A 20,739-nucleotide genomic window follows, 5' to 3' on the forward strand; every position below is an offset into this window, starting at 1 on the left:
TCGCGGCCAGGAGCGATGATGGCCAAGCATAATAACGGAGTGGGAGCCCAGGAATGGAGCGCGTACGAGAGCACGACCACCGTGGAAGAAATGGAGCAATGAAACCAGCCCGTGTGTGCAGGAGGAGTTGCCGGCGGCATGGCTGGAGGCCTTCGTCTAGCAGTGGACGGACCATGGCTGATGATGATGGGTCTGACGGGCGTGCGTGTGTGAGGAGCGGTAGTGCAGCGGTTAGCGCACCGCGTAACGAACCCGACCACCCATATTCGATTCCCGCTCATGCCCGAAACCAGTGACGATTATCCGAACCAGTCCTGGGCCTTCCCTAGGTCGACTCAGCCTCAGGAAGAGTACCTGGTGCGATGTGCGAACATCGCCACTCGGCTGACAAAGACGGCCGTGCGTGGAACTGGCCACTCACCACCCCGTGTGCTGTCCTTCATTGGTGCTACTCGCTCACAGCACTTGCCCCAAGCGCATGTTAAAGGCTATACTGGTGGTGGTGGTGGGGAGGGGTGGAGATCTTTGTCTTTGTGAGAAACCGAATCGCGAGTACGTGAGGAGCCTCCTCACATGCGCTCTCGCACAGCGCCGTGAGCCGGCCCCGTCGTAAATGAGTCGCGTGTGCATCGAGGGGCCACTGATACCCCTCATCACGAGCATGTCGGAGTCGCCAATTAGTTGGGGATCGTGTGGGATGGGGTGGGGGGGGGATTTGAGATGAGGTTTGTTGATGGGTAGTTGGAGAGGGGGGAGGGGAAAATGTAAAATTAATTACGGCGCTTTTGATTCGAATGTGGAGCGATTCGAAATGATTGCAGATGCCGCGCGCGTACGTGCGCGCGTGTGTGTGTGTGCGTGTGCGTGTGCGCGTGTCTGTCCTGGGTTTTTAATTAGCAGCATTGCGCCTCGTTCGGACTGCAAACTGGCTGGGTCCACTAAGGGAGCCTTCGCTCCCCTCCGTTGGAGGGGGCGGAGGAGGCGCGCGCGGTGTAACGCTGCAGCAGCAAAAGCAACAACATCAGCAGCAGCAGTGATGGCAACGATGTCGACGGAGACTTACGGGGCGTCTCGCATCCTCAAGGTGCGCTTCGCTGGAAGTAAATCGACGACTTAAGTTGCCATTTGAAAATGCTGCAGGCGCGTTGGGTAAAGTGCGGCACTGCCTTGCCCCTGCCCCTGATAGCCACGTGGTGAGCTGCGTGGTGAGTTTAGCGGTGGTCCTGGTGAGCTGCGTGGTGAGTTTAGCGGTGGTCCTGGTGAGCTGCGTGGTGAGCTTAGCGGTGGTCCTGGTGAGCTGCGTGGTGAGTTTAGCGGTGGTCCTGGTGAGCTGCGTGGTGAGTTTAGCGGTGGTCCTGGTGAGCTGCGTGGTGAGCTTAGCGGTGGTCCTGGTGAGCTGCGTGGTGAGTTTAGCGGTGGTCCTGGTGAGCTGCGTGGTGAGTTTAGCAGTGGTCCTGGTGAGCTGCGTGGTGAGTTTAGCGGTGGTCCTGGTGAGCTGCGTGGTGAGTTTAGCGGTGGTCCTGGTGAGCTGCGTGGTGAGCTTAGCGGTGGTCCTGGTGAGCTGCGTGGTGAGTTTAGCGGTGGTCCTGGTGAGCTGCGTGGTGAGTTTAGCAGTGGTCCTGGTGAGCTGCGTGGTGAGTTTAGCATTGGTCCTGGTGAGCTGCGTGGTGAGTTTAGCAGTGGTCCGGGTGGCGATCATCGATACGGCAGAGAGTGGAGTCTCGCGTTACTCAGGCTGTCCCAAGCCCCTGGTGGCACACCGCTCGTGTTGAATATCGCACCCGTTTGTTCTGACTCGGCGATTAGAATGTAAGACGGTGGGTTTGGGGTAGGGTGGGGGAGTGAATCTTCTTCTCCAGCCCCCCCCCCGTCCCCCCTTCCGCTAGAGCGAGAGGTTTACGATATTAATGTTTTGCGAATCCCACTGGATATCTGTGAAAAAGAGCTTCATAGCTCATCGGATTTCCTCCCAGGTCTATCTAAAGATTCTGAATTGGAGGTCACATTCTGGTTAGCGCTTCGTTGGGGATGGGGAATGCCTCGGCACAATCATCTCCTTCTCCTGGGTCGATAAAATTCATACCGATTCGTGGGGAAGCCAACATCGCCTCCGCCATGGGAATGTGGAATTTACCCTTCACAGGCTCGGGCCTGTGAAGGGGAAACGCGAGGCATCGCCTGCGAACGCTCATGTGGGAAGGAAGTCGCCGTGACCTTGTCGCGAGAGTCTTGGAGCGACTGCGGAGGAGACCCAGGGTTCGTGTGTTTTGTGTGTGCGAGGTTATGACACTTGCTCGGCTATTTTTGTAATTTTTGGTAATTCCTATAATTCCTCCCTCCCCCCCACACACAATACGGCAGTGAGTGGTGGGGGGAGGCTTTCAATTACGGCACAATCCAGACGCGCGCTGCACCCCCGCACGCCAATACACCTGCGGATTTAATTCGAGCAAAAACCGAATTACAGTCACATTTCCTATTAACCTCGCCGGCTCTCTGATTTCAAGGGCTGATTTAATTTGCTCGCCTAAGAACGCCACTCACCAGCGAAGAGGCTTTAGTAAGCAGGGGGGGAGGCGGGGAGTGGATACAATAAAAATAATGACGTTTTTTTGCCAGTATGAAAAATAATAATCGCTTTTACCCTTTCTGGCAATCAAACAGAAGGTGTTAAGGTGTCCAAACACCAAATAAAAATATGTTGCAAGGAATAAAGTTTACTGCATTAACCACACACCAATACTTGTGGTGAACATGCAAATACAAACATGCTCCGATAATGATTAATCTACGCATTTGAAACTGATTGGCCTACATCAGAGACGGCCTTCTCTATGGCCTGGCCTATCAGAGCATGTTTGTTTGCATGTTCACCACACCTACGTATGGTTAATGCAGTAAACTTTACTCCTTGCAAAATGTTTCCATTTGGTGTTTGAACATCTTAACACACCTCCTGTTTTCTTGCCCCCAGTATTGTTTTTTCATACTAAGATGACGCGTTGTTCGTGTTGGGTTTGCATCGCGGCGGCGGCGATTAGATGGCATCTCCCTCGCCTGGTACGCAGGAGGTCGTTGGTTCGATCCCGGACCCTGACGATGCCCGTATACTCGAAGTCCGCGTGTCCTCTCTCTCCCCGTGGAGATCACGTGGAGTGTTCTCAGGTCTTGTCCCCCCCCCCCCCCCCCCAGGTCCTCCACATCGAGAAACAACAACGCCTTGAGATTATTTGGCTGCTGCTCTAAATTGGTGATATAAAAGCCACTCGATGATCGATCACGTGTGGTCAGGTTGTCTCTGGACATAAAAGAATAGCCAAAGTAAAATTTTGATTTGAAGCTTTCGTGACTGCAGGGATTCATATTCTTGGTTCTTTCGGTAAAGTCACGTAGAAGGGAAACAAAAAATAATAAAAATACAAAACAATAAAATTCTCACGACGTTTCGACTGCAACACAAGCAATCATCATCAGGTGTGAAAACCACAACAAGAAAATTTGAAAAAAGTGGCAGTTTTTTTAACGTTAGCACCACGGAGAGCGATTTGACAGTTTGTTCAGATGGACAAGTCTATCTATGTTCGGAAAAGAGGAGGGGGGAGACGAAAAATAATGGATGCGGTCTGAAAGCCACCTTAAGCGTGATCAATCAATTAAGACCCGAAATGGTTTATCAAATCCTTCCAATGATTGCTAAGCCAGAATCCATCTTCTCGGTTGAAATTGTCTCTGTGTTTGTATACGTGGATAGCCTCATGAACGAATCTCTCATGGTAGCCAGATGGCTTGCAAATAACCTTTGTATTGGAGAAGTCAATGTCATGTGAACCTACTGAATTATAACAGTGATCTGCCACGGCCGAGGTGTTGGTTCTACCGTGTTTCAGGTCTGCTTTGTGTTCACAAATGCGGTCCGAGACATGTTGTTTGGTTTCTCCAATGTAACTACTACCACAGAGGCAACTTAGTTTGTAGACGCCAGGGTACTGTATGTCCGGAATCACATGTTTTACAGACGGAACCAGATCACGGATTTTATGTAATGTGTTGAATCGGACCTGGATCTTGTGTTTATTCAAGATTTTGTAGATCTTTTTTGTGATCCCCGCAATGTACGGTAAAGCGATGGTTTTGAAAGGCTCCTCAAGAGGGTCCTTCTTCATGGTTGGAGTGATAGCTTTGCGGATTTGTAGTCGGAATAACCATTAGCCTTAAGAGCTTGGTGTACGTGCTTGAGTTCACTGGCTATGTGTTCCTGGTCGGATATGCATTGGGCTCTATGGTGGCAAGCTACCTTTTTTGGATGTCCCAATAAAAAAGAGACCTGATGGTTCAATGAGCCACTCTGTCTACAGGAAAGCTACCCATACGGATGCTTACCTGAAACCGGATTCCCACCACCATCCATCCCAGAAGAATTCCCTCATCAAGACTCTGCACCAACATACATACAGGATTTAGCCAAATTTTCAGTTCGGAGAATTAAAGCATCGGCGTGGCCGTCAAGTAACCAACATCGCTATCATGGCAGAGCGGTTGCCAAAGTGCCTGTTCCCCCCCCCCCCTCTCTCTCTATCTCGAGGGGTGCCACAATCGATTTCAGCCTTAAGCCGGGGGGATCGAACTCTGGGCGCTAAGTTCACCGCGCAGTGCGCGACCCGCTTCTGCGGCGCCACCGCTCCTCCTCCTACACTCGAAGCGCGGCAGCCCGGTACGAAGTGTCCCTGGGGCAGGCGCGAGTGAAGGTCGCGCTCGGGAGCCGGCGGAGCACAGCCATGCAGCCCCCCCTCCGCCACCAACCCCAACTGTGTGCAAGTGACTGTGATCGAGAGCACGGTGAGGGGAATTCGTGAATCTCCCGGCGAGACGGCCCGACCCAGAGCTCGGGCTCCAAAAGCTTCCTCCGCTCTCCACCCGGTCCGTGCAGCCTGTGACGTGGCCTCGCTAATGGCTCTCCTTCTGACCCCCCTCCTTCACTCCCCCCCCCCTTCACTCCCTCCCCCTGCTCCTTCACTGCTCACGGCTCACGCCCTCGGCTCGACCCTTCGCTCTCCCTGCCGCCGCGCTCGGTTTGTGATCGATGCTCCTCTCCGCCGTGCCACGCAAAGGGCCTCCCTCTGTGATTTTTTATTCTGTTCTTCGGCTGTTGCCATCAGCCCCCCACCGTCTCCCCGCTGTGTAAGCCGCAGTAATTGCCGAAGGTAAACAAGTTCCGGGGTGAGTTCCAGCTGCGTCCCCGCAGCGCCGATGAGATGAACGTGCGAATGAACGCGGGATGAAATGCGTTCGGGAAAAAAAGAAGGAAAAACAATTTGATGGGTTTTTTTTTTAAATCGGCATACCGACGTACATATAGCAGCATACCGAGGTGCCTGTAGCAGGATACCGACTGTCAATAGCAGCATACCGACGTGTCTAGAGCAGAGTACCGACGTGCCGATAACAGCGTACCGACGCGTCTCATGAAATTAGTTTGTGCTGCTGCGTTGGCAGAAGGGCACACGCACAGCCAACAACTCAACACGCTCGTCAATGACGCTGTATATAATAGGCGACGTTTCGGGCAACGGCCCTTCACAGCACATAGCCCACTCTACCTCTCTGGCGATCTCTGTTCTGTGAAGAAGAGCCATTGCCCGAAACGTCGCCTATGATATATTTATGTTTTCCTTTTTTAGTCCAGAGTGTTGTTGATGAATACGACGTTGTTGTTGTTTTTGATGTTGTAGTTTGTGTACTTAGCGAGCCGCCGACGAAGGGGTCGTCAACGAGGGCTGGTGGCGAATACTCCGGAACAGCAACAAAACAAATCCGCAGCGAGGGCGCAGCGAAGCGTGCAGAGGAGGTTGCGGCTGTGAGGCCGGCACCGAGACGCCGCCGAGGGAGAGGAAGCGCGTGGGATGATGATGATGATGAGGAACGACGCCTTGCGCACGTCACAATGAGACCTCGCACGTGCGTTCGGCCAGCGCACGTGGTCAGGATGGCAGATGAACAAGACCGGTGACCCGGCAGTGAGTAGACCCCGTCTCGTCTCTTCTCCACCCTACCCTGCCGCACTAAAGGCAAAGGTCCCCCTATAGCCTTAACGGACTGTTGGGGCAAGTGCGTATCCCCGTGAGTGAGCACACGATGAAGGCCGGAGCGACACGCGGGGAGGGTGTGGCGAGGCCAACAACACTCGGCCCGGCGGGCCCGGTGTCTGCTCGGTGCTGATGTTGTTGTTGTTGTGACCATAGCCGCACCAAGAACTCGTTTAGTGCTGAGATGACCTAGCGGAGATGCCAAGGACGGGTTCAGCTATTCGTCACCGGTATTGGCCGTGAGCGGGAATCGAACGTGGACCGGCGGGGTTCCGTTGTGCAGTGCGCTAATCACTGCGCCACCGTTCCACACTCCTCCTCCCCACTCCCCACACTCCCCGACTATAGCCGCCTCTTATTAAGTGGAATTTCAGAAAGCCTTCTTCGCGCCGTTGTTTAAGGAATACAAAGCTTGTAAGGCTGCCCGTGTTCCATCAGCGTTCATGACAATGTTATTCCCGGACCTTTACAGAGATTGATTGCGTGGCCCACGGAATCCATTCCTCGGGGGGGGGGGGGAGGGGGGGCAGTGGATGTTGTTGTTCAGAAATCAATTACCAGCGGTCCCTCCGTCATCGATTTTATGCTGAGACACATTACCGCTAATCCAGCATCATCGTTAGGATGCTTCAGCAGGCTGCCCCCCCCCCCCATACCCACACCGACTCCCGCCCCCCAATCCAATAACCCAGATCCAGCTCTGTATACCCCCTCCCCACTCAGCCCCCCCCCCCTCTCCACCACTCCCTGCCCGCCCTCCACCGACTTGCCCTCCAAACGACATCCCAATCGCATCGCAATCAATTCCGTGCCCTATATTTGACCAGGCGAGGGCTGTCCAGGGTTAGAGGTGGGTTTAGGATGGGAGTGTTAGAACAAGGGGTGGTGGGGGGGGGGTGTGGGGGTCATTATCTATTTGGCGAGGAGCAGGTAGACTGGCGTGGTATTTCACAGCAGCCCCCCACCCCGTACTCCCCGCCCCCCACCCCCCCCCCCCGAGACAGCTGTTAATTGCAATAATGCGGGGAGCGGTGGCGCAGAGGTTAGCGCGCCGAGCTGCGTAGCTGACCGTGGGCCACGCAGCACGGGTTCGATTCCCGGCCACGGATTCGATGCCACCACTGGTCCGGGCACCTCGCTGCCGACCAGCGCGGTCAAGTATGGCTACACAATGGGACCACTGAGCGTTTGGTCTGCAGACAGCTCCTCTGTCACAGTCGTGCCACCTGATGAAGACCTGGTGGTGGTAGTGGATGGGGGGGGGGGATATTTGACCATACTTCACCGCGCTGGTCAGCTCCGAGTTGGTGAAGACGGCGCGCATCGCCGAGGGAGAATAGTCGAGGAGGGCGGTGGACGTTGGCTGCCCGGCCCTCGATGCTCGAAGCCCTCGACATTGCACCTCGCTTTCTCGTTGACACTGCCCGTGTCTCGGTTGCGCCAAGGTTGACTCGGCCGCCTCAAATGAGTACCTGGTGCGGTGTCTAAACATCGCCACTTGGGAGACAAAGGCGGCCGGGCGTGGTGCTGGCCACCCACCCCCTCGTGTGCGCCGTTGCCGGCCTTCACAGGTGCTACTCGCTAACGGCACTTGCCCCAACAGTCTGTGAAGGCTACACGGGGAATCTTTGTCTTTGCGGGAAAAGTAGTGGGGGGGGGGGGGGTAGAGGTGTGGTGCGGAGGCATGGGGGGTCAATCCACCCCGGCCAGAGGCGGGGGGGGGGGTAATGGGGGGTGGTGGCGGGGGGGGTAATGGGGGGATAATGGGGGGGTGGTGGCGAGGGGGGGTAATGGGGGTGTGGTGGCGAGAGGGGGTAATGGGGGGGTGGTGGTGAGGGGGGGTAATGGCGGGGTGGTGGCGGGGGGGTAATGGGGGGGTGGTGGCGGGGGGGGTGGTGGCGGGTTGTGCTACCCAGGCCGATTGCCTCGCCGCGTCTTCACAATGGACACCACTCAGCCTCGGCGCTGTCCGAGTGCTGAGTCTGTGTCTCTCGCTGTCCGAGTGCTGAGTCTGTGTCTCTCGCTGTCCGAGTGCTGAGTCTGTGTCTCTCGCTGTCCGAGTGCTGAGTCTGTGTGTCTCGCTGTCCGAGTGGTGAGTCTGTGTGTCTCTCGCTGTCCGAGTGCTGAGTCTGTGACTCTCGATGTCCGAGTGCTGAGTCTGTCTCTCTCGCTGTGCGAGTGCTGAGTCTGTGTGTCTCGCTGTGCGAGTGCTGAGTCTGTGTGTCTCTCGCGGTCCGAGTGCTGAGTCTGTGTCTCTCGCTGTCCGAGTGCTGAGTCTGTGTCTCTCGCGGTCCGAGTGCTGAGTTTGTGTCTCTCGCTGTCCGAGTGCTGAGTCTGTGTCTCGCTGTCCGAGTGGTGAGTCTGTGTGTCTCTCGCTGTCCGAGTGCTGAGTCTGTGTCTCTCGCTGTCCGAGTGCTGAGTCTGTGTCTCTTGCTGTCCGAGTGCTGAGTCTGTGTGTCTCGCTGTCCGAGTGCTGAGTCTGTGTGTCTCGCTGTCCGAGTGCTGAGTCTGTGTGTCTCTCGCTGTCCGAGTGCTGAGTCTGTGTCTCTCGCTGTCCGAGTGCTGAGTCTGTGTGTCTCTCGTTGTGCGAGTGCTGAGTCTGTGTCTCTCGCTGTCCGAGTGCTGAGTCTGTGTGTCTCGCTGTCCGAGTGCTGAGTTTGTGTCTCTCGCTGTCCGAGTGTTGAGTCTGTGTGTCTCGCAGGGCGAGTGGTGAGTCTGTGTGTCTCGCTGTCCGAGTGCTGAGTCTGTGTGTGTCTCGCTGTCCGAGTGCTGAGTCTGTGTGTCTCTCGCGGTCCGAGTGCTGAGTCTGTGTGTCTCTCGCGGTCCGAGTGCTGAGTCTGTGTGTCTCGCTGTCCGAGTGCTGAGTCTGTGTGTCTCGCTATCCGAGTGCTGAGTCTGTGTCTCTCGCTGTCCGAGTGCTGAGTCTGTGTCTCTCGCTGTCCGAGTGCTGAGTCTGTGTCTCTCGCTGTCCTTGTGCTGAGTGTGTGTGTGTGTCGCTGTCCGAGTGCTGAGTCTGTGTGTCTATCACTGTCCGAGTGCTGAGTCTGTGTGTCTCGCTGTGCGAGTGCTGAGTCTGTGTGTTACGCTGTCCGAGTGCTGACTCTGTGTCTCTCGCTGGCCGAGTGCTGAGTCTGTGTGTCTCGCTGTCCGAGTGCTGAGTTTGTGTCTCTCGCTGTCCGAGTGTTGAGTCTGTGTGTCTCGCAGGGCGAGTGGTGAGTCTGTGTGTCTCGCTGTCCGAGTGCTGAGTCTGTGTGTGTCTCGCTGTCCGAGTGCTGAGTCTGTGTGTCTCTCGCGGTCCGAGTGCTGAGTCTGTGTGTCTCGCTGTCCGAGTGCTGAGTCTGTGTGTCTCGCTATCCGAGTGCTGAGTCTGTGTCTCTCGCTGTCCGAGTGCTGAGTCTGTGTCTCTCGCTGTCCGAGTGCTGAGTCTGTGTCTCTCGCTGTCCTTGTGCTGAGTCTGTGTGTGTGTCGCTGTCCGAGTGCTGAGTCTGTGTGTCTATCACTGTCCGAGTGCTGAGTCTGTGTGTCTCGCTGTGCGAGTGCTGAGTCTGTGTGTTACGCTGTCCGAGTGCTGACTCTGTGTCTCTCGCTGGCCGAGTGCTGAGTCTGTCTCTCTCGCTGTGCGAGTGCTGAGTCTGTGTGTCTCGCTGTCCGAGTGCTGAGTCTGTGTGTCTCTCGCGGTCCGAGTGCTGAGTCTGTGTGTCTCTCGCTGCCCGAGTGCTGAGTCTTTGTCTCTCGCTGTCCGAGTGCTGAGTCTGTGTGTCTCTCGCTGCCCGAGTGCTGGGTCTGTGTCTCTCGCTGTCCGAGTGCTGAGTCTGTGTCTCTCGCTGTTCGAGTGCTGAGTCTGTGTGTCTCGCTGTGCGAGTGCTGAGTCTGTGTCTCTCGCTGTCCGAGTGCTGAGTCTGTGTCTCGCTGTCCGAGTGGTGAGGCTGTGTGTCTCTCGCTGTCCGAGTGGTGAGTCTGTGTGTCTCGCTGTCCGAGTGCTGAGTCTGTGTCTCTCGCTGTCCGAGTGCTGAGTCTGTGTGTCTCGCTGTCCGAGTGCTGAGTCTGTGTCTCTCGCTGTCCGAGTGCTGAGTCTGTGTGTCTCTCGCTGTCCGAGTGCTGAGTCTGTGTGTCTCTCGCTGTCCGAGTGCTGAGTCTGTGTCTCTCGCTGTCCGAGTGCTGAGTCTGTGTCTCTCGCTGTCCGAGTGCTGAGTCTGTGTGTCTCGCTGTGCGAGTGCTGAGTCTGTGTCTCTCGCTGTCCGAGTGCTGAGTCTGTGTCTCTCGCTGTCCGAGTGCTGCGTCTGTGTCTCTAGCTGTCCGAGTGCTGAGTCTGTGTGTCTCGCTGTGCGAGTGCTGAGTCTGTGTCTCTTGCTGTCCGAGTGCTGAGTCTGTGTGTCTCTCGCTGTGCGAGTGCTGAGTCTGTGTCTCGCTGTCCGAGTGGTGAGTCTGTGTGTCTCGCTGTCCGAGTGCTGAGTTTGTGTCTCTCGCTGTGCGAGTGCTGAGTCTGTGTCTCGCTGTCCGAGTGCTGAGTCTGTGTGTCTCTCGCTGTCCGAGTGGTGAGTCTGTGTGTCTCTCGCTGTCCGAGTGCTGAGTCTGTGTCTCTCGCTGTCCGAGTGCTGGTCTGTGACTCTCGATGTCCGAGTGCTGAGTCTGTGTGTCTCGCTGTCCGAGTGGTGAGTCTGTGTGTCTCTCGCTGTCCGAGTGCTGAGTCTGTGTCTCTCGCTGTTCGAGTGCTGAGTCTGTGTCTCTCGCTGTCCGAGTGCTGAGTCTGTGTGTCTCGCTGTCCGAGTGGTGAGTCTGTGTGTCTCTCGCTGTCCGAGTGCTGAGTCTGTGTGTCTCGCTGTCCGAGTGCTGAGTCTGTGACTCTCGATGTCCGAGTGCTGAGTCTGTGTGTCTCGCTGTGCGAGTGCTGAGTCTGTGTCTCTCGCTGTCCGAGTGCTGAGTCTGTGTGTCTCTCGCGGTCCGAGTGCTGAGTTTGTGTCTCTCGCTGTCCGAGTGCTGAGTCTGTGTCTCTCGCTGTCCGAGTGCTGAGTCTGTGTCTCTCGCGGTCCGAGTGCTGAGTTTGTGTCTCTCGCTGTCCGAGTGCTGAGTCTGTGTCTCGCTGTCCGAGTGGTGAGTCTGTGTGTCTCTCGCTGTCCGAGTGCTGAGTCTGTGTCACTCGCTGTCCGAGTGCTGAGTCTGTGTCTCTTGCTGTCCGAGTGCTGAGTCTGTGTGTCTCGCTGTCCGAGTGCTGAGTCTGTGTGTCTCGCTGTCCGAGTGCTGAGTCTGTGTGTCTCTCGCTGTCCGAGTGCTGAGTCTGTGTCTCTCGCTGTCCGAGTGCTGAGTCTGTGTGTCTCTCGCTGTCCGAGTGCTGAGTCTGTGTGTCTCGCTGTCCGAGTGCTGAGTCTGTGTGTCTCTCGTTGTGCGAGTGCTGAGTCTGTGTCTCTCGCTGTCCGAGTGCTGAGTCTGTGTGTCTCGCTGTCCGAGTGCTGAGTTTGTGTCTCTCGCTGTCCGAGTGTTGAGTCTGTGTGTCTCGCAGGGCGAGTGGTGAGTCTGTGTGTCTCGCTGTCCGAGTGCTGAGTCTGTGTGTGTCTCGCTGTCCGAGTGCTGAGTCTGTGTGTCTCTCGCGGTCCGAGTGCTGAGTCTGTGTGTCTCGCTGTCCGAGTGCTGAGTCTGTGTGTCTCGCTATCCGAGTGCTGAGTCTGTGTCTCTCGCTGTCCGAGTGCTGAGTCTGTGTCTCTCGCTGTCCGAGTGCTGAGTCTGTGTCTCTCGCTGTCCTTGTGCTGAGTCTGTGTGTGTGTCGCTGTCCGAGTGCTGAGTCTGTGTGTCTATCACTGTCCGAGTGCTGAGTCTGTGTGTCTCGCTGTCCGAGTGCTGAGTCTGTGTGTCTCGCTGTGCGAGTGCTGAGTCTGTGTGTTACGCTGTCCGAGTGCTGACTCTGTGTCTCTCGCTGGCCGAGTGCTGAGTCTGTCTCTCTCGCTGTGCGAGTGCTGAGTCTGTGTGTCTCGCTGTCCGAGTGCTGAGTCTGTGTGTCTCTCGCGGTCCGAGTGCTGAGTCTGTGTGTCTCTCGCTGCCCGAGTGCTGAGTCTTTGTCTCTCGCTGTCCGAGTGCTGAGTCTGTGTGTCTCTCGCTGCCCGAGTGCTGGGTCTGTGTCTCTCGCTGTCCGAGTGCTGAGTCTGTGTCTCTCGCTGTTCGAGTGCTGAGTCTGTGTGTCTCGCTGTGCGAGTGCTGAGTCTGTGTCTCTCGCTGTCCGAGTGCTGAGTCTGTGTCTCGCTGTCCGAGTGGTGAGGCTGTGTGTCTCTCGCTGTCCGAGTGGTGAGTCTGTGTGTCTCGCTGTCCGAGTGCTGAGTCTGTGTCTCTCGCTGTGCGAGTGCTGAGTCTGTGTGTCTCTCGCTGTGCGAGTGCTGAGTGTGTTCGTCTCGCTGTCCGAGTGCTGAGTCTGTGTCTCTCGCTGTCTGAGTGCTGAGTCTGTGTCTCTCGCTGTCCGAGTGCTGAGTCTGTGTCTCTCGCTGTGCGAGTGCTGAGTCTGTGTCTATCGCTGTCCGAGTGCTGAGTCTGTGTCTCTCGCTGTCCGAGTGCTGAGTCTGTGTCTCTCGCTGTCCGAGTGCCGAGTCTGTGTCTCTCGCTGTGCGAGTGCTGAGTCTGTGTGTCTCGCTGTCCGAGTGGTGAGTCTGTGTGTCTCGCTGTCCGAGTGCTGAGTCTGTGTCTCTCGCTGTCCGAGTGCTGAGTCTGTGTCTCTCGCTGTCCGAGTGCTGAATCTGTGTGTCTCGCTGTCCGAGTGCTGAGTCTGTCTCTCGCTGCCCGAGTGCTGAGTGTGTGTCTCTCGCTGTCCGAGTGCTGAGTCTGTGTCTCTCGCTGTGCGAGTGCTGAGTCTGTCTCTCGCTGTGCGAGTGCTGAGTGTGTGTCTCTCGCTGTCCGAGTGCTGAGTCTGTGTCTCTCGCTGTCCGAGTGCTGAGTCTGTGTCTCTCGCTGTCCGAGTGCTGAGTCTGTGTCTCTCGCTGTGCGAGTGCTGAGTCTGTGTGTCTCTCGCTGTGTGAGTGCTGAGTCTGTGTCTCTCGCTGTCCGAGTGCTGAGTCTGTGTCTCTCGCTGTCCGAGTGCTGAGTCTGTGTCTCTCGCTGTCCGAGTGCTGAGTCTGTGTCTCTCGCTGTCCGAGTGCCGAGTCTGTGTCTCTCGCTGTGCGAGTGCTGAGTCTGTGTGACTCGCTGTCCGAGTGGTGAGTCTGTGTGTGTCGCTGTCCGAGTGGTGAGTTGTCTCTCGCTGTCCGAGTGCTGAGTCTGTGTCTCTCGCTGTCCGAGTGCTGAGTCTGTGTGTCTCGCTGTCCGAGTGCTGAGTCTGTCTCTCGCTGTCCGAGTGCTGAGTCTGTGTGTCTCTCGCTGTCCGAATGCTGAGTCTGTGTGTCTCTCGCTGTCCGAATGCTGAGTCTGTGTCTCTCGCTGTCCGAGTGCTGAGTCTGTGTGTCTCGCTGTCCGAGTGCTGAGTCTGTGTCTCTCGCTGTGCGAGTGCTGAGTCTGTGTGTCTCGCTGTCCGAGTGGTGAGTCTGTGTGTCTCGCTGTCCGAGTGCTGAGTCTGTGTGTCTCGCTATCCGAGTGCTGAGTCTGTGTCTCTCGCTGTCCGAGTGCTGAGCCTGTGTCTCTCGCTGTCCGAGTGCTGAGTCTGTGTGTCTCTCGTTGTGCGAGGGCTAAGTCTCTGTCTCTCGCTGTGCGAGTGCTGAGTCTGTGTCTCTCGCTGTCCGAGTGCTGAGTCTGTGTCTCTCGCTGTCCGAGTGCCGAGTCTGTGTCTCTCGCTGTGCGAGTGCTGAGTCTGTGTGTCTCGCTGTCCGAGTGGTGAGTCTGTGTGTCTCGCTGTCCGAGTGCTGAGTCTGTGTTTCCAGCTGTCCGAGTGCTGAGTCTGTGTCTCTCGCTGTGCGAGTGCTGAGTCTGTGTCTATCGCTGTCCGAGTGCTGAGTCTGTGTCTCTCGCTGTCCGAGTGCTGAGTCTGTGTGTATCTCGCTGTGCGAGTGCTGAGTCTCTGTGTCTCGCTGTCCGAGTGCTGAGTCTGTCTCTCGCTGGCCGAGTGCTGAGTCTGTGTCTCTCGCTGTCCGAGTGCTGAGTCTGTGTCTCTCGCTGTGCGAGTGCTGAGTCTGTGTGTCTCTCGCTGTGCGAGTGCTGAGTGTGTTTGTCTCGCTGTCCGAGTGCTGAGTCTGTGTCTCTCGCTGTCTGAGTGCTGAGTCTGTGTCTCTCGCTGTCCGAGTGCTGAGTCTGTGTCTCTCGCTGTGCGAGTGCTGAGTCTGTATCTATCGCTGTCCGAGTGCTGAGTCTGTGTCTCTCGATGTCCGAGTGCTGAGTCTGTGTCTCTCGCTGTCCGAGTGCCGAGTCTGTGTCTCTCGCTGTGCGAGTGCTGAGTCTGTGTGTCTCGCTGTCCGAGTGGTGAGTCTGTGTGTCTCGCTGTCCGAGTGCTGAGTCTGTGTCTCTCGCTGTCCGAGTGCTGAGTCTGTGTCTCTCGCTGTCCGAGTGCTGAGTCTGTGTGTCTCGCTGTCCGAGTGCTGAGTCTGTCTCTCGCTGCCCGAGTGCTGTGTCTGTGTCTCTTGCTGTCCGAGTGCTGAGTCTGTGTCTCTCGCTGTGCGAGTGCTGAGTCTGTGTGTCTCTCGCTGTGCGAGTGCTGAGTGTGTGTCTCTCGCTGTCCGAGTGCTGAGTCTGTGTCTCTCGCTGTCCGAGTGCTGAGTCTGTGTCTCTCGCTGTCCGAGTGCTGAGTCTGTGTCTCTCGCTGTGCGAGTGCTGAGTCTGTGTGTCTCTCGCTGTGTGAGTGCTGAGTCTGTGTCTCTCGCTGTCCGAGTGCTGAGTCTGTGTCTCTCGCTGTCCGAGTGCTGAGTCTGTGTCTCTCGCTGTCCGAGTGCTGAGTCTGTGTCTCTCGCTGTCCGAGTGCCGAGTCTGTGTCTCTCGCTGTGCGAGTGCTGAGTCTGTGTGACTCGCTGTCCGAGTGGTGAGTCTGTGTGTCTCGCTGTCCGAGTGGTGAGTTGTGTTTCTCGCTGTCCGAGTGCTGAGTCTGTGTCTCTCGCTGTCCGAGTGCTGAGTCTGTGTGTCTCGCTGTCCGAGTGCTGAGTCTGTCTCTCGCTGTCCGAGTGCTGAGTCTGTGTGTCTCTCGCTGTCCGAATGCTGAGTCTGTGTCTCTCGCTGTCCGAGTGCTGAGTCTGTGTGTCTCGCTGTCCGAGTGCTGAGTCTGTGTCTCTCGCTGTGCGAGTGCTGAGTCTGTGTGTCTCGCTGTCCGAGTGGTGAGTCTGTGTGTCTCGCTGTCCGAGTGGTGAGTCTGTGTCTATCCCTGTCCGAGTGCTGAGTCTGTGTCTCTCGCTGTCCGGGTGCTGAGACTGTGTGTCTCGCTGTCCGAGTGCTGAGTCTGTCTCTCGCTGTCCGAGTGCTGAGTCTGTGTCTCTTGCTGTCCGAGTGCTGAGTCTGTGTCTGTCGCTGTGCGAGTGCTGAGTCTGTGTGTCTCTCGCTGTGCGAGTGCTGAGTGTGTGTCTCTCGCTGTCCGAATGCTGAGTCTGTGTCTCTCGCTTTCCGAGTGCTGAGTCTGTGTCTCTCGCTTTCCGAGTGCTGAGTCTGTGTGTCTCGCTGTCCGAGTGCTGAGTCTGTCTCTCGCTGTCCGAGTGCTGAGTCTGTGTGTCTCTCGCTGTGCGAGTGCTGAGTCTGTGTCGCTCGCTGTCCGAGTGCTGAGTCTGTGTCTCTCGCTGTCCGATTGCTGAGTCTGTCTCTCTGGGCCACTGCTCCTCTCTCTGTCTCTGAAACCACCTCTGTTTGTCCGTTTATCTCTCAATCTGTCTTTCTAATCTGTCCCTTTGTGCCTTTATCTGTCTGTGTTTATGTTCCTATCTAACTTTGTACAAATCTTTCATAACTATGCCCATTTTCCGTGCTGTCTGCCTGTCTCTGTGTATTTCTATATTGCTTCCTGACTTGATGCTGATGATGAGGCGCCGTGGTGCCGAGAAGTCAACTCCCTCTAGGTACGCAGGAGGGTTCGTGGGTTCGATGCCGACCCTGCTGTATATTTGGAGTGTGCGTGTCTCTTTCCGCGTGGCCGCGTGGATTTTTTATCCGGGTCTTCGGCTTTTCCCTCCCCATTTACAATCGACATTACGCGTTTTAGAGTATTTTGCTGTTACAAATTGCTACTTTGTTAGGCTACCATTTGTGGCCAGGTCGCTTCTGAAAAAGAGCTATATAACTCATTGGGGCCTACACCTAGTAATATATATTTATATTTTCTTGATTCGTTTCAAATTTAAAGTTCATTTGCAAGGGTGCCCACGGAGCTTGATTCGTCCATTAGGGTGCAACGATTGCTGCTCTGCGTGTGATGCCACTTAATCAGAATCAATATTTACATATATCCAGGAAGGGGAATCCGATGAGCCATGAAGCTCTTTTTCACAGATGTCCAGTAAGTTGTTGCGGGTCACCAAGTTACACAGTGGCCGACTCTTTGCGAATGACCTCACGGGATCTCTAACGCCCGCCGTGAAGCAGAGGGACGCGTGCTATTATTACGGACATTGCATTCGTAATAATAATAACCAGGGCGTCCACTCGATTCGAACCGCGAAACCTTTGCGACAACGGGCGGCGAACGCGCTACCACTGGACCGCGTCACTGCCCGATGCTAGTGATGGTGGCGATGGTGGTGATGGTGATGTTGATGATGTTGGTGGTATTGGTGGTATTGGTGATGTTGGTGATGTTGGTGGTGTTGGTAGTCATGATGTTGGTGATGACGGTGATGATATATGTATGTAAGTTGAACTTCTTCCCCACCATACGTAGCCAACCGCGATGGTGATGTTGTTGGTGCTGCTGTTGGTGATGCTGTTGGTGATGATGATGTTGCTGGCGATTTTGCTGGCGATGTTGCTGGCGATGTTGGTGATGATGGTGGTGGTGGTGGTGATGGTGGTGATGATGGTGGTGGTGATGATGATGCCTGGTACTAATCTGATGTTAGCCGTGGTCGGTAATCGGAATTTGTTTGGGAGGGAGTTCACAGTGCAGTGCGCTAACCGCTGGGCCACCGCTCCACTTAATACGATAATAATGATGATGATGATATTGCTCCTCAATTGAGTTTCGGTTCTCTCGGGGTATGAGCCTGGCTGATAAACCCCAAATAAATTACTTTTAAATCAGCTTAAAAGAAATAACCTCATGAAACTAAATGTAATTTATATATATATTTATATCACGTGATGGAGTAGTGGTGCAATGGTTGGAGCACTGCCAAATGATGAACCCGGTTGACCGTAATTAAATCCCTGGCGAGGGACACCATTGGCAGTGGCATCGAGTGATTATCTGAACCGGTCCTGCAGCCCCTCATTCCCCCCCACTCCTTCACCAGCTCGCACTCACCAGCGTGGTTGCAGTATGGCCAAACAAACCCTGACAGACCAAGAGAGACATATACACAGATACATACGAACGCAGAGAGATGAACATAGACAGACGGTATCAGGTGCTGGTGGCGGCTACGCTGCTGCTGCACGTGGCTACTGCTGCACGTGGCTGCTGCTGCTGCACGTGGCTGCTGCTGCACGTGGCTACTGCTGCTGCACGTGGCTGCTGCTGCTGCACGTGGCTGCTGCTGCTGCACGTGGCTGCTGCTGCTGCACGTGGCTGCTGCTGCTGCACGTGGCTGCTGCTGCTGCACGTGGCTACTGCTGCTGCACGTGGCTGCTGCTGCTGCACGTGGCTACTGCTGCTGCACGTGGCTACTGCCTGTAGTCCCGCACTGTATGGAGGCAGCAGCGAGGGGCTGGTAGATCACCGCACAGATGACGTTGAGAAACTCCCTTCCCGTGGGCGTCGATGAGGAGGTGGCCCTACCCCCTGGCTCGCTAGGAGAAAGCGGTACAGCAAGTGGACTAATCGCCATCTGTTTCCATCTTAACGGGGATTGAGCGTTGCCCCCTCGTGCAAGGCGTGCTCCGGTTTCTTCCTCCTCCCCCCTCTCCATTCATTCACTCGTCACGCACAGCCAGCGAAGGACCTTTGACGCCCGACGTGGGAACACCTTGTGCGGCCAGCATTCGCATGAACTGCTCTTGGCTGCCATAGACCGGCGTCTCGAGTGATATGTTTGATCCACGGATCACGGGGAGGGAGGGAGGGAGGATGGAGGGGGGAGGGAGGGAGGGGGGTGGCGACCACGCTGGATGGCGCTCCTCTTTTGAGGGTCGCAGTCCGCTTCGAACCTCGACCTCCTCCCCACGCGTCTAATGATAATCATAACAATAAGCACTCGTCAATAATTTGTTGAAAACTTCTATAAAATAAAAGCCCCAAATGTAGCGGCGGCAGCAGCAGCAGCAGGAACCCACGCGGAACGAGGCCTGCGACTGAGCGTGGCGCCCGCTGGACGAACGAGTGAGTTGCCAACATTCGCAGACGTCCGGCAGTGGAAATTAGTGAGCGATTTTAATGGATCGGGGTTAAAAGCCCTGCAGAGCGCCGGTTGCCTCCTGGTGTTGAGATGCGGCGCTAATGCGCCTGCCCACACGCGATAGCGATCGTAATTGGTTCCAACTCTCAACCTCATCGGTGCGTCACGCGTGGGGATTGCTGTGCCACGCACATCGCTACCCGGAGCTCGAGAAGAGACGCGGGCACTGGGCTACCACGGTGGCTATGAGATGTTAACTGCCTCGCCTGGTACACAGGAGGTCGTGGGTTCGATCCAGACCCTGACGCGTGTGTACTTGGAGTTTGCGTGTCTCTCTCCCCGTGGTCGCGTGGATTTTTATCCGGGTTCCTCCAGTTATTCCCCTCCACATTTAGAAATGTACGTTTAGAGTATTCGGCCGCAATAACTTTCCACATGATAAGCCACTTAGTTGAGCTATCGTTCGTGCCCAGGTCGCTTTGAAAACGAGCTACATAGCTTAGTGGGTCTTGCCTGGTAAAATGCAATTTTAAGTTTTAGTTAGTTTAGTTTAGACTGCAGGCAGCTCACCCACGAAAGCCTCGTTGAGTATCGTGACTCTTTTTTCTGGAGGGTCCTGCCAAGTAGATGCAGTAATGGGGGGTGCGGGGGTGGGGGGTGATTGCCGCGTGTAAATTCCAAGTGAGTAATTTGCGGCGTGATCGTTTAAATCCGGTCCGTGATGTTGGAACTCGATTGACCAACTCTTGCGATTTTATGCGACGGGATCTCTAACGTCCACTATGAAGCAGATGGCGCGGACGAGTGATGGTGAGTGCGCACACCGCAGTACTAATCAGGGCAGCCACGGGATTCGAACCGTGAACCTCTGCAATTCATGGGTGTACATTCATGTATGTGTGTCTTTGTGTGGGAATCGGTAGTTGGGCGATTAGCGCGCTGCGCTACGGCAAACCCGAGTTCGATTCCCGCTCACGGCCAACACCGGTTCTAGGCCTCCCCTAGATTGACTCGGCCTCAAATGAGTACCTGACGCCATGTGTAAACATCACCACTGGCGAGACAGAGGCAGCTGGACGTGGTGCTGGTCACTCACCCCCTCGTGTGCCGTCCCGGCCGTCATAGGTGCTCGCTAACAGCACTTGCCCAAACAGTCTGATCAAGGCTACACGAGGGGGTCTCTGTATGTATGTACGCGCACAGTCACCCCAAGAAGCTGCCTCTGAATAGGAGCGCAGAATATGAGGCAGAATAGGGGAAAGATAGTACGGGGAGCATTTCTGCTCATTAAGGGGTGGAGGGGGGGTGGGGTAAGGGGGGCATGGCCCCCCACGCAGTGGCCGCTTGAGATGACTCACGTCAGGGGACCAGGGCGCGGCGACTCCGCCGTTTGCCTCCTCACGGCGCGGCGCGGGGCCTCGGGACGCGAGCATCGCGGCCAGGTCCACCCTGCTGTGGGCCCCCGGTGGAGGTACGGACGGCCGCCGGTCTGGGGACTGTGGGGGGACACGGGGACATGTGGGGGGACACGGGGACATGTGGGGGGACACGGGGACATGTGGGGGGACACGGGGACATGTGGGGGGACACGGGGACATGTGGGGACGCGTGCGCTTGGCATTCAGCGGGCACGGGAGACACGTGGGGGGGGGGGGGGACAGGAGGAGATGCCGAGACGCGAGCACGACAACACGCAGGGACACGGGAACACGGATGTGGGGTACACGCGGGCACGGGGAGACACGAGGAGACATGGGCACGGGGAGACGATGGCATACGAACACGGGGACACGGGGAGACAGAGTCAAGAGCCCCATGGCTCACAAGGCTATAACTAATAAATAGAAATGAAGCTGAAGACGAGGGGGACACAGGAATGCTAGGATTCGGAGATGGACACGCGAGCGTGTGAGCGCACACGAACAACACGCGCTTACCTAGCAAAATCAAGTCAACACGGGTGGAGAAGTCAATGAGTGAAGTTCACGTGTGTTCATGCGCGTTCATGTGTGCGAACCGCGAACTACGACCCCGGCGACCTGAGTTCGATTCCCGATCACGGTCAACGAATAAACGAAACCGATCCTGGGCCCCGTTCCACTGGCCTCCCCCAGCCTTAAGCGAGTACCTGTCGCGGGTTCTGGCCTGCCCCAGCCTTAAGCGAGTACCTGTCGCGGGGTCTGGCCTGCCCCAGCCTTAAGCGAGTACCTGTCGCGGGGTTCTGGCCTCCCCCAGCCTTAAGCGAGTACCTGTCGCGGGGTTCTGGCCGCACCACCGCCCTCAGAGTGCGC

General features: G+C 56.2%; 1 protein-coding gene across 2 annotated transcripts in view; it reads right to left on the reverse strand.

Moving 5' to 3' along the window:
* Window positions 1-20,739, reverse strand: part of B4GALNT4 (beta-1,4-N-acetyl-galactosaminyltransferase 4) — a 66,751-nt gene that overhangs the window by 33,479 nt on the left and 12,533 nt on the right. For both annotated transcript variants that reach the window (XM_076065433.1, XM_076065432.1), the window contains exon 3: window positions 19,807-19,944. In XM_076065433.1, the coding sequence (XP_075921548.1) occupies window positions 19,807-19,944 (138 nt within the window). The remainder of the gene's footprint in view (window positions 1-19,806; window positions 19,945-20,739) is intronic.

The sequence above is a fragment of the Petromyzon marinus genome, chromosome 7 (assembly GCF_048934315.1).
Source record: "Petromyzon marinus isolate PM22_M1 ecotype Great Lakes invasive population chromosome 7, UKy_Petmar_22M1.pri1.0, whole genome shotgun sequence".
NCBI classification, from domain to species: Eukaryota; Metazoa; Chordata; class Hyperoartia; order Petromyzontiformes; family Petromyzontidae; genus Petromyzon; species Petromyzon marinus.